General features: G+C 34.7%; 1 protein-coding gene across 7 annotated transcripts in view; it reads right to left on the bottom strand.

The window, feature by feature from the left end:
* Window positions 1-12,970, bottom strand: part of POT1 (protection of telomeres 1) — a 101,532-nt gene that overhangs the window by 56,632 nt on the left and 31,930 nt on the right. For all 7 annotated transcript variants that reach the window (XM_026867676.1, XM_026867694.1, XM_026867683.1 and 4 more), the window contains one exon: window positions 1,597-1,887. In XM_026867676.1, the coding sequence (XP_026723477.1) occupies window positions 1,597-1,887 (291 nt within the window). The remainder of the gene's footprint in view (window positions 1-1,596; window positions 1,888-12,970) is intronic.

Below are 12,970 nucleotides of genomic sequence, written 5' to 3' on the forward strand. Positions count from 1 at the left end.
CTATTAATATAAGTGATCTACTTGGAATGACATGATAAATTTAAATCAGTATTATAAAATGTAGAACCAAAATAATATAATAGTAATATTTAACGACCACTCTATTTGAGCTGACATTGAATTTGCTCGGTTTTCTTTGCTGTTTAGTGAATCCACAAAATAATCGAAAATCTGTCTAGAAGTTTTTAAAAAGGCTTCTCTTCTATCATGACCAACATTTGATATGCAAAAGGAATTCTGTCATGCTTGAAAAATGGAGGAAATTGGCAACAGCATACCAACATTAATCTACCATTTTTAACCTTGTCTGATGTATTTTAATTATGGATTTAAGTATTTAATATTTTATACTACTAAAAAAAATATACTGTCAAAGGAATTACATATCAGAAAAACTGATCTAGTGTTATTTGATTTCAAACTTTTACCTCCCTAAGTCTATCCTAGGTTTTGCCCCCAAGTCTTTGCTATACGAAACTGACAGAATCAACTTCAGATATTACAACATAGAAGACTGTAGAGAAATATTAAAAATTTAATACCTGTCTCTGTCCTTTCAAAGGGTCCTTCAATACTGAACATATACTTATTAATGAACAACTTAGGGTTCACAAAGTTCTGAAATTTTATGGGGTCTCATTTGACATCTATTTCTCAAGGGATAATTAAATGCAAATATTTGTAACAGTTGCAAAACATATTATATGATGACACTTAAGGTTTGTTTCTGTGTAATGCATCCATTGTTTTGCAAGAGAAAAACCTTTTCTGCTTTAATGAGGGAATAAGGCAGTGTGACATTTCTAAAAATGTAACAATGAAACTTAATACAATAGAATCAATACTGTTATGTCATAATGTTAAGTCATAAAATGGAAAACAGCAGACTGCTCATCACTCACATTTTAACAATCAACTTAGAAAAAGAAATATGGAGGAATTTCAGAATAACACCAGACTGATACATCTGAAGCTGAACCCAGGAAAATTATGCAGACTTCCTTTTCATTTAGTCGATATTAGGGATCACCCTTGGAAAGTACTCTCCTGTTGTGTGGCACTTTGCATTTTGTACTTTCAATGAGCACTGATCCACAAAGCACTTATATACAACTAAAAGAAGCTACCTAAAATCCATCAAGCTAAATAACATAATCCATTCATTAATCTTCTAGATAGTGCTACTTACTGCATTAATCCAGCAATCTAGAAAAATGAGCAGTAATTGCTGCTAACTAAAAAACAAGGTTAAAATTTAAAACTAACAGTATTTTTGAACTTTAAGAAATCTTGCGACAGTTATTTACAAATGTTTGTGAAATGATGATCTATACCAATGTCATCTTACGAAACCTCTGTAAAGAAATAAATCAAATGAGCAACTTTTAAGAGAACTGGGATTTCTGTTTTATATCCATATAAAATGGTTATTTATTTGCAATAAAATGGTCAAGGATGATAAATTCACTTAACCTTGAAATACTTATCTACATAACATTATTTAAAGAGATGAATCTTCCTATTTTATCAAAAACTGATGACAATGTCTTAATAAATGAATGTAACAGATTATTTTTAAAAAAAAAAAAAATCTACCTTTAGAAGAAAAGAAGATCCATCCACTTTCGCTTTTCCTACCAGCTGGCAAGTGAGATCAAAGAACAGCATTGGCTGAACACCAGATAATTTTGCTGCTGGTCCACAGACAGAAAGATTACTGGCTGCCCAAACACGTAGTTCTTCTACTATTTTCTGTTCTTCATCCATGAAAGTGTACACTTTGCTAGAGGTTCGAGGAACTACTGGTGCACCTACAGTTCCATCAAATGTCAGGGATGCAAATCCCACACTGGTAATTCCCTGCATCTGTCCATTGTATTCCCTGATCTGTAACAAAATATGAAGAAAAATATGGTCGCAGTGGATCAAAATATATGTTTCCTTTTTATCATGTGCATAAAGAATGCACCATTGATCATTTATCGGCCTGGTCCTACTAGGAGAATGGAGTCAAAATAAGAACAAAACAAAAAAAAGGAAATTAACACTAACATGAAAACAAAGTGAATAAGCAGAAAATACAATCTAACACAAAAATATTTTTCAAGAGGCAGACTAATACCTACCTGGAAATACACAACAACAGTGCAAAGTATTTTATTCACAGATCTCAAAATGTTAGTGTGGGGAACACATCAGGATTGCTTTTACAGATGGGGAAACTGTGGCACAAGAGAAATTAGTTTTTAGGGGTCACACAGTAGAGAGATGGCAAAGTTATTATGGATTCCTGTTTCCTGCCTCTCACAATAGCCTCATTTCCTGATATTATAGAACTGAAAAAGAAAATACCAGATCTAGGAGCTATTTTTTTTTCTATAAAGCAAACAGTGACCAGCTTTCATCCCTTGAATTATGAATACAGCTTTCACAATTACTCATATGTCTACTGCCCTGCACATGGCAGGTCCCCTGTATCCTGCTGATTTAGTTGTGTATCTGCTACCGTATAAAAAAGACTGTTCAAAGTCTGAAACACTCCTTCAAGAATCTAGTCTAGTCTTATTGTTCCCTGCACTTATATATATATATATGTCAATGCACTCACTGCATGACTCTGTATCCAGAAATCTCAACCTGGCTGTTTTGATACATCCCTGTTTAATTAAAATTTGCTTACCAAAAAAGCAACAAGACTTCTGAATATAGAATTTGTGACACAATCTATTTTAGGATTCCCAGTGCTTAATTTTCAAATGGTTGAAAATCTTACTGATTTAAAAGTGCAGAATCTGAAAGATGTGACAGAAGTTCTAAGGAGTAACATTTTTTACCAAAACAGTAGCAACAATTTAGGCCTCTATTTTATAAACACACTTAAATCTACAAAGCACGCAGATCAACTATTCCTTGGAAATACATATGCAAAAGTGCTCAGTCTTGGGGACAGAACTTCTTTAATCCCTGTTTCTTTGACATAATGCATAAATGCATTAGAAATCATCCCCAGGATAAACTTTCATTTACTTAAGCATTCTCCAGACCTGACCAACGGAGCACATCAATTCATGGTGTAGTTTTTCTTCATTGTAATAATGAAGCGCTTTAGTCTTTTAATCTTCAGGTTTAAATATTGAAAATACAAGAAAAGCCAATGGACAAATCAGGACAATGTATAGTTTCATAATCAGCTCATGCCCATTACTCATAATCTGAAAAAAAATGTTCCACTATAATACTAGAATGTTATCCAATATAAATACACAATTTAATTTAGTTAGTGCCACTGGCATAATATTCCAAAGCTTCTCAAATTAGGTAACATCCAGAGGGGAGGAAAACTCTTTCATCGCTCTTACTCATTCATCCGCTATCAAAAGATACTTCATGCACATTTTTAAGTATTCTGTCTGACATGTCTAATGTTTATCAAAGTGTTTTAATTTCCAATTTACCTACTTATTTCTTCACTAATTCTTTTTAATCATCATCAGCATGTCTTGAATTCTTTCTTACTTGAAGTCCTGAACCTCTAGCCTTTTTATGAGGGCTCTAAACCTTTCAGGAAACCAGTTCAGAAAACTACATTGTCTCCCTCGGCTTCAATTAATATTTCATCATAGACTATTTTCCCCATTTCCCAAATCCTGTGTGGTATGTTTTGAGCATTCACGAGTATGTGCTTGAACATACTGTACTTCTGACATCTCCCAATACCCTAATTTAGTGGATTTGAAATCAGCCTTACTGTAGGGATATAACAAAAGAAATAAAATATGTAAGAAGGTAAACCTAAAGTGTCATGATGAGAAAATTGCCAACAATCCTGAAGCAAAACCAATGTCCTTAAGCACAGGTATGTGGAGAAGCCACTGAGTGGTCTCAAAGTTAAACAGCATTCAATGTTATTGGGTGAACAAGAGAACAAACAGGAAAAGTAAACACAGAATGGGTGACAGAACAAAATGTTTCACAGCTGGAACATTACTTATGTCAGACCCACAGAACAGATGACAGCTAACAGAAATTCTCTGGGATTGTCCTTTAAAAACAAATAATTGCTAAAGTGATGAGGAATCACTGGAGTATAAAATGACCAAAATCCATGGGCAAATGTTGTTTCATTATGGCACTCTAAGTAGATCTCAGATCAAGTTAAGCAATGATACTGTAAACTAGTTATATTTTCCACGCAAAAATGATCTTGAAATTCAATTAAACTTAGGGAAAAGAGCTAATCTGAGATTTCTGTATATAATAACAATTCCTTTTCAGTAAATTTTGTGTCATTTCCAGAGGCCCTGGGTATTTTTTAAAAAATAGGGTTGGGGAGAACAGGGAAGGAGGGCAGATGGCTATCACTTTAAAAATTCCCTGAGAACTTAAAATAAATTCAGCAAATAATGGTTGCTAAACAAAAATATCTTCTGGGACAAAAAGGGAGCAGATATATTGTATTTGGCTTGTTCTAAGCTGTCAAGTAAATTCCAACACATATTGAAGGAGTCTTTAGCATAGTTTTTATAAACTTAAGAACAAAACGTGAAATGTCACCTCAACAAACAGCAAGAAAAATAAACTAGTGATTTCTATGGGGCACAACTCTATCCTGAATAAGCTCATTGAAAAGAAGCTAATCTTGAAATACTTATAAGTAAATTTACAGCAACCTAAACCACCTGAGTTTATTTTTTGTTTGAAGTTGGTGTTATTCACCTCACTCAATGGTAAAGTGTGATAGTAAGTAGTGTATAAAGCTGGAATAACAGCATCTCCACAGTAGTTTTCAATCAAAACTGATGGTTAAATTGCAGAAGTAAAGAACTAATATGAAACGAATGCAGTTACAGATCTTAGAATATTTAAAAAATTTCTTGTAGAACAACATATACAAAGCTAATGTAGACATTCTTATCATAAGAAGATTTCCTAAAATAGATTAAACAATTGATTTGTAGAAGGATCAAGAATTCAAGATACTATATTGAAACATTAAGCTTAAAACTTCATTATTATTTATACATATAAAATTATTTCAAAACATTGTGGGCTTGTTTTTTATTTACTTGGAATTATTGCATCATCTGAAATGCACTGTTCAAATGTCTATTCCAATCTGAGTACACATTCAGCTAAGGACCTTATTGTAAGGTATCGTTTACCTAAGCAGAAGTCAAAAATATCACTGCAATTCATAGTTGACAACAAAATAATAGAAGATCAATGTTCACGTGATGCTACCAACTATGCCCTTAACTGCAGAAATGTAGTATATGTAAGATGCTAGTGAAAAAGAAAGGAAGAGTGCAACATTGTCTACAGGCAATGTATCTGCAAGACTTGCAGTTACTGTAGTGAGCAATGTACTCCTCTCAGTTAAACACACGTATATAAACACATGCCACTGTGTGACACAAACAGGGTTCAGTTGACAGAGAAGCAAGATAACTTATGAAATAAGCAGTGACACAAAAACACCCCTCCTTCTCACAAAATCTGATCACAAACCTTAAGAGAAAAAAAATGTATGAAAGTATAGACAGGGTTACAAAAGGATGTACTGAAAAGGGACACTGTCCCAAGTACTAGAAGTGTATGGCCCAATCACAGAACCGCAGGAATTGAGGTTGGCAGGACCTTAGGAGAACATGAAGTACCATCTCTTTCTCAAGTCATCACTGCTGTCAGCACTGTGTCACAGGCTCTGGCTAGTTGAGCCCTGAAAATTCCAAGCATGGAGATTCCAGAACGTCTCCACGTAACTCCTTTCAGTAATACGCTACTCTCATAGTCCACGACCATACCTGGAAACACCCCCTTTGCCATACTAAATCTTACCCTCTCTAGATCTGTAAGGTTCCCAGAAGTGATTATTAAATATTTTGATTGTACTGAATGTTTAAAAAAAATCTGTGGGAATTTGAGGAAAATACTTACACATGAATTGTATTTCAAGAGAAACTCCATCAAAAAAAAAAAAAAAAAAAAGAACACAATACACTATGTGCCACACACTCTTCTAATTTGTTTTTATAAATGATGTCTATAAAAAAGGATTTCTTTCTAGAAGATGGATTTAAAAAAAATTTACCTTATGCTAGGGGATGGGGGTTCCAAGTCACACAGGGATGCCCTTCTATTCTTCCCATCCACTCACCACCTTACAGAAAGTTTTAGAGATAGTTCACTGCACTTCAACTTGAAAAACTAGCTGGAGCTACTTGATGGAAAAACACGAAGAAATAAAACGTAGGTTTTCCATTGTGTCAAGACAAACAATTAGTTCACTTAGACAGGTATTTAGCTTATTTCCTTGGGTTCGTTCTTATTTATTTGTGGCTGCACAGGTAGTCAACAGAGAACATAATGGCATCTAAGAGCCACTGGTCCAAGACAGCATGGGCTTCAGGCCCCTCTGAACTGAACCACAGAGCTTTTAAAACTTGGAAACACCCTATAGGTACTGCTTGCCATTTGAGCAGTGATGAGTTATAAAAAAAGGTTGCTTTGTCTTGTTAAATCTTGTTATTTAAAATGTCAGAAATCCCAAAAGAATTGTCCTGAAGGCCTTTAGGGTGTGAATGGCTCAACAATTTATTTCCCAAATGGTCTTTCTATCAAATGGCATTTGTATTATGGACTTCGAAGAGAAAAATCAAAGTCCTAGATTTATGATGATTTGTCCAACCTAGAGACTGTAGCCACTAAATACAATACACTGTATGTCCAGTATCAACTACAGGATGTCAGTAACTAATACCCTTAATTTGTCCCTCTTCCACTGCTGCTGAAACTCTTGAGCTTTATTAGGAATTGCACAGGGCTAAGAGGAGGCTAAAAGTCAGAGTTAAGACCTTTGTAGATGTTTCTCACTAGCCCTCTCCAGACTTGGCAACATGAGAACGACTTCAGTCCTACAATCTGTAAACAGGTAATGTTTGCTTTCCATTCTGAGTGTCATACAGTGCACAAGGGTGGGATGGGATGGAGGGCTGAAAAAAAAAAATCAAACAAACCACCACCCTATCATAAACACTGCAGATGTACTTCCAAGCTAAAACAAAGTTGCAGATAAAGCCTCTGAATGATATACATATCCCATAACAAAACATGCAAACAGACAAATACTCCAATACTAAAAAAAAATTACTGTTAAAATTGTTATTAATTTAATCCCTTATTGCTCGAAAATATGCTAGCCAGCTAAACCTGAGCCTTAACACCATATCAGATCTAGAGATTAATGTCTGTGTTTGATGATTGTCACTGATGATGTTTATATGAAAAAAACACCTGAATTCATTTGGAATATTTCCTTATATTTTGTAAATATTTTCTCACATTAAGTAGGGTAAATTGTTGGGGGAGGCAGTGGTCCTGCCGAATGCCTGACAGAGAGAAACAGTTTGACCTTGACCAGCTTGTTATGTATCCCTAAGCAGCTGGAAAATACCTGGAGGAGTGCTGTGTCAGCCTGAGAAAGGAACTGGAGATAAGAAGAAAGAAGAAAAAATACTGTGTTTGTCAGATACCCAAACAGTGGGGGATTTTAAGAAAAGTAGCCAATAATGTAGTAGACAAACAGCCATGTAATCAATAGGAATGACGTATGGATAAAAGAATAAAGTATAGAAGAGATGGGGGAACAATAAAGATGGCTATTCTGCTGCAAAAAAGTTGTTGAGTCCGTCTCTACTGTGACAGTAAATCACAGCCTAAACAAGTTTAGATAATACGGTATGCTGGTTATATTTTCTTATATTTTAATAATACAATCCTAGTGTACCTGTACTTCCAGCTGTATGAACAGAGAGGTGATAATGAAATAGAGAAGCAAACTGAAGTAACTTAGTAAATAATCTCTGTCCTTACATCATTCAAATCATTTTACAAACATATTTAAATATAACAACATAAAAACTAAACTACAAAGAACTATCTGCAGGCACCTTCCAAAAGGAAGTTAACAAGGCTAGTCATATGGAAGTAAAATGATTTTTTATGAAGGCGTGAAAAATACACACAGATATTAGGACCATGAATTATAGCTCATCCTCTACTATTTGTGAAAATAGCTCTCTGCAAAATAAGATTATCAGAAATGTCTTCAGCAATGGGAATGCATATTAAAGAAAACGAACAATACATTGTACATTTCATTTACCAGTTCACCTGAACAAATTATAACTATTTTATGGAAAAAAGAATTGTATGCAAAAAGTATACATAATTAAACCAGCTGAAATTATCTGTTTTGATAATAATTTAAAAAAACAGCAGGCACTGTGATACTTCTTTAGAATTCTGTGATACATCTTCCTCAGACAAAGTGGCACATTATATTTAAGAAAATTCCAGTAAAGTAAAAAATTTTTTTTTTAAATTTTTTGAACATTTCCTACATTTTTAAGACATGATCAGGTAAATTGACCAAAAGTACTCTGATTAGAATTTCAGAAAACATGCAAAATTCTAAGGATTTAAATTATGGAGAAACTCTATTAGCCAATATTTCCTGACATTAATCACTACAGGACAAATTTAATACTTGTTTTTAATTTAAATTCCATCAAAACTTCAACTTGAGTTGCATGCCTTACACAATTTTTGAAGGGAAGCCAAAAATAATAGCAATACTGATATTTGAGAAAAATATTGGTTTCTCTGTGTTAAAAGAATATCATAATTGTTTACTAAAAAAATTTTAATTGCTTCCACTCTTCAGAGCAAAAATTTGAAAACAGGGTTGCTGCAGACAACATGTTCTTCGACATCCTTTTTAGAAAAAAGTTTCAAATCTAACTTTGCCCAAGTCTGTATATTTGGACCACATTTACTTAGAGAACACTAAGAGTCTGGCAGCTAAATTCTGCCCAAGTTTAATGTTCTCTCAATATGTTCTGTATCTAAGCCCCAGACTTTCCCCTCTCATCAACCTGACAACTATGGCCAGAGCTCCCTAGGAATAAGAAGTGAGCAGATACTTCTGTCTGTGTCTCTCAGTGCCTTCCATATTACATTAAATAGAAAGAGAAGGAACCAACTTTCATGGGACAAACTGGATTAAAATAAAGGGAATATACAAAGACAAGGAAACCACTAGCAAAGTGCAGAAGCCTGCTCCTAGAAATAATGGCAGACTGTTTTAAAGATCAGAATAGGCTACGAGTGGAAAAAAAGCTATGTTAAGTATGACAAGGTTAAGAAGAGTGATGCACAAAAGACAGACAGGACAGAACTAGTATCGATAACAAAAAGAAGAGTGTAATTGATCCTTCTATGTTTTTATGAAGCTGTGCTCCATAAATGTTTGATATTCAGACTCTCATTGCTTCGTGGACAGGCAAACAGCTTAGAAACTCACTATCATACATCTTACATTTGTCAACTGACCGACCTATGGAGGGAATAACCACCTATATCATGGCCATAAAGTACTTTTGTTTAAAGCAGCAATGTGTTTATATGGGAAACCTAAACAGTTTGAACCAGATGAAGATGCAATTGATGCCATACAAGTAATTTGTTTTTTTCTTGCTGTTTTTCTCTATTGTTATTCTAAACATTTAGGATGCTGCAACTAACCACAAAGCTAAACACTATAATTATAAAGCACTACTCCAAAGTTAGAAGATGACAGACTTACTGTTGTCTGTGCAAACACAGTTCAGCTCATGGTGCATTTATATTATGATACTCCATTCTGTTACCTTGGTTTTCTACAGGACATTTTCTTATGCAGTGCAAGATTTGAGCAGTAATGAATTACTGATGTGTAACAAAGAAGCCATCATCTTTAAGACTCCTACTTCGTTTGTTACAGCAACTGGAGCCTATTTACAGAAGTTAAGGCACAAAAGTAAGAAAAGAGAATAGTATCAAGATCACTATGACAAAAAGCTAGAGAAATAAAACTGTAATTGCTACAGAAATCGCTTTATGCTGGGGAAGTCACATTAGTAAAGTTTATAATAAGAGGTCAGTCCTTTGGTCTTTATTCTCCAAGTGTTCCACACAAGTCACATAGCTCTATAATGCTGTGTATTCAGGAAGAAGACCCATCAAAACACATCATAGACAGGGACTGTATCAGGCAACTAGAGTACGCTGAACAAGATGAACACCCAAATAAGAAAGTGCTTCACTTTTCTCCAATTCTCAAACATTAAAAATGGAAATCAAATACCAATTCACTTCACAGAGTGAGGAAATAAATTCTTATTTGTGAATCACTTGGAGGTAATAAGGAATACTAGAGAAAAGTCAATGAAGAAATTAACAATTCTATCATCAGAAAAGGGTTTGAGTAATACAAGAAAGGCAGAATACATGTCAAAACTGTCAAGTCAAGTGAGGCTAAAATACTGCAGATTCATTCAGTATCATCAGGTTGCCTCTTCCCTCTCTTCAACAGCTTAAACATTAGGCATTATTATGCCTAAGATATTAAGAGCATCCACAGTGAACAATTAAAAAAAGTACCAAGAAAACTCCACTTGAGATAATTCATTCTTTGACATGAAGATAGAGGGAGGCTAGACAACTAGATTACAGGCCTAGCTTTTATATTGGGGGTGGTGGGATCCGCCCCACCATCTCTGCAGAACTCTGGCTGTGGTTGAAGACCCACATACAGGACTGCAAATCACTAAGTATTGTAATTCACAACACATCATCGTAAGTCATAAAAATACACTTCAAAAAATATTAACAGAAATGTAATTATAACTAGATAATCTTTCCGTTCTAAGACACTTAAAATTTTCATTCTCTGCAATAAATACCGAGCAAATAAATTTATTCTCTACTCAGAGTAATCCCAACAGAATCCTCTACATTAACTTCTATTAGCACTGAACTATCAGACCTTGCCAACACCTGTTTTACTATGAAGAGAAGTTTTTCATTTGCAGCAGAAAGTGCAGCTGGGAGCTTATTGGAAGTTTCTCAAAAGCCTATTTGCAACAGGGAAATGCAAATACATGCTATAAGGACTATGTATATCTGTCCTCATTGGTAAGCACAGCTCTGACCGATATGGCCTCTGCTACCTTTGACTGCTTTGCATTCAGCAAGCTAAGAGAAGGTGATAAAGCCTGAAAAAAAAGGGAGAAGAGAGTGAAGAAGGAACTTCTATAATTAGAACTCTAATTAGAGTTATTTTCTTCATTGAAAACTGTTGCACAGCAATCACACATATTATGCTGGTTGTAGGTGAAAGAGATGAAGACTTCACCCCCCCCTTCCCAGTTCACTCCCAGCAGTGGGTACCAGACTTCTATGTCAAGATTTTTACCTGCTCAGATAAAAAAATTTCCAAAGTAACTGTTAGCCTGGGATACTCAAAACATTCCCATCCAGAAAAAGATAACTTAGTGACTCTAGATCATACTAACTTAGAAAGTAAATAAACTGTCAGCTTATGCATCTGAGGAGATATGGATTGTGAGCAGATGGAGGTCAGTCAGAGCCGGAAACCACTTAAAAGCAGCTCAGCTGTGATGGAAATGGAAAAAAAGTGTATGTGGAGAGAGAATTAACAGACCCTATCTTTAAATACCAAAACAACATCTTAGAGGATGATGAAGTACCAATTGACAAGTGTTTTAGAATGATAGCCTCAAAAATTTGATATTAAATCAGAATGGTGAGGTTCCTTACATGTGTTATATCAATAGGTTTCCTTAATAAGTTTATATTAAATAGCGGAATTGAGTTGTTACTATGTTTGCATAAAAGAAGGTACATCCATAACTTTCCTGACAGTGGTCTTGATTGTTTTTTTAACCTGTACTTCCCACAAGTCAAAAAAAATCCAATATTAACACATCACAGACATGCACCTTTTCTATTGTTTTAATCAGGCTCCTTTCTACTTTCTCCTTTGTCATACACACAGGATAAAATATGTATTTTGATTTCAGAAGCAATAAACATGTTTCTAGCTTCAGTGAATTTTAGAAATGAATATATCTGTGTAACACTCATCCTGCTGGATTCAGAAAGAATTTAAAATTTAGCATAAGACCTTCCCATGTGAGGTCAAATCAGTGAGCTCCTAACACTAACACATCTCAGGCACTGATTAGCAACACAAGTTTCAAAATCTAAATATAGTTTCACTCCAATTATATATAAAGATGACCTTAAGGAAGTTTTATACTAACCCAGAATAGGTTAGCTAATTTCTCTCTCAACTGTAAATATTTATAATATACATGAATAACTAAAAACTACTTCTGAATCTTAACAAGTTCCTCCTTAATAATCTCAGTGGTACAAATCCCAATTATTAGATAAATCTTACCACTTTTTACATTTATTGTCATGGGTTTTATTCTTTGTTCTTTTGCTACAGCACATCAAAAAGTACATGCTTAGTACTACTGATCTTCATCCCTTTCATCATCCTTTTGTACAACCCTAAATTTCCTAGATGTCTCAAGAGTTTTAAAATATGAAAACTGTTTGGGTTTGTTTTTTGGGTTTGTTTTTTTTTTTTTTTTAATGAGCGTCTTTCAGGACATTTACTCATTTCTGCAACAATTATTTTAAGGAGAAATAAAATATACAACTATGAATGGTTATCTTGCAAATTAATATGTAAGGTGGTCAAATCACAGCTTTGGTACCATTCTGTGCCTCCAAGTATGGTCCAGCATTACAAGACTTCCATTTAGTCTCTGTAGTGTGGTTCCTCTTCCCTATACAGTTGCAGCAGGCATAAGAAGAACATCTAGCAGAAGCAACACCAAAGCTATAAACACTGTTACTTTCACTGCCTTTGATACTTTGATGGCCTTTAGGCTGGGCCCAAAGAGTTGTGGTGAACGGAGTTAAATCCAGTTGGTGGCCGGTCATGAGTGGTGTCCCCCAGGGCTGGGTTTTGGGGCCACTCCTGTTTAACATCTTTATTGATGATCTAGACGAGGGCATCGAGTGCACCCTCAGTCAGTTTGCAGCTGACACC

Source organism: Athene cunicularia (genome assembly GCF_003259725.1).
Source record: "Athene cunicularia isolate RWA chromosome 1 unlocalized genomic scaffold, athCun1 chr1_part2, whole genome shotgun sequence".
Classification (NCBI taxonomy): domain Eukaryota; kingdom Metazoa; phylum Chordata; class Aves; order Strigiformes; family Strigidae; genus Athene; species Athene cunicularia.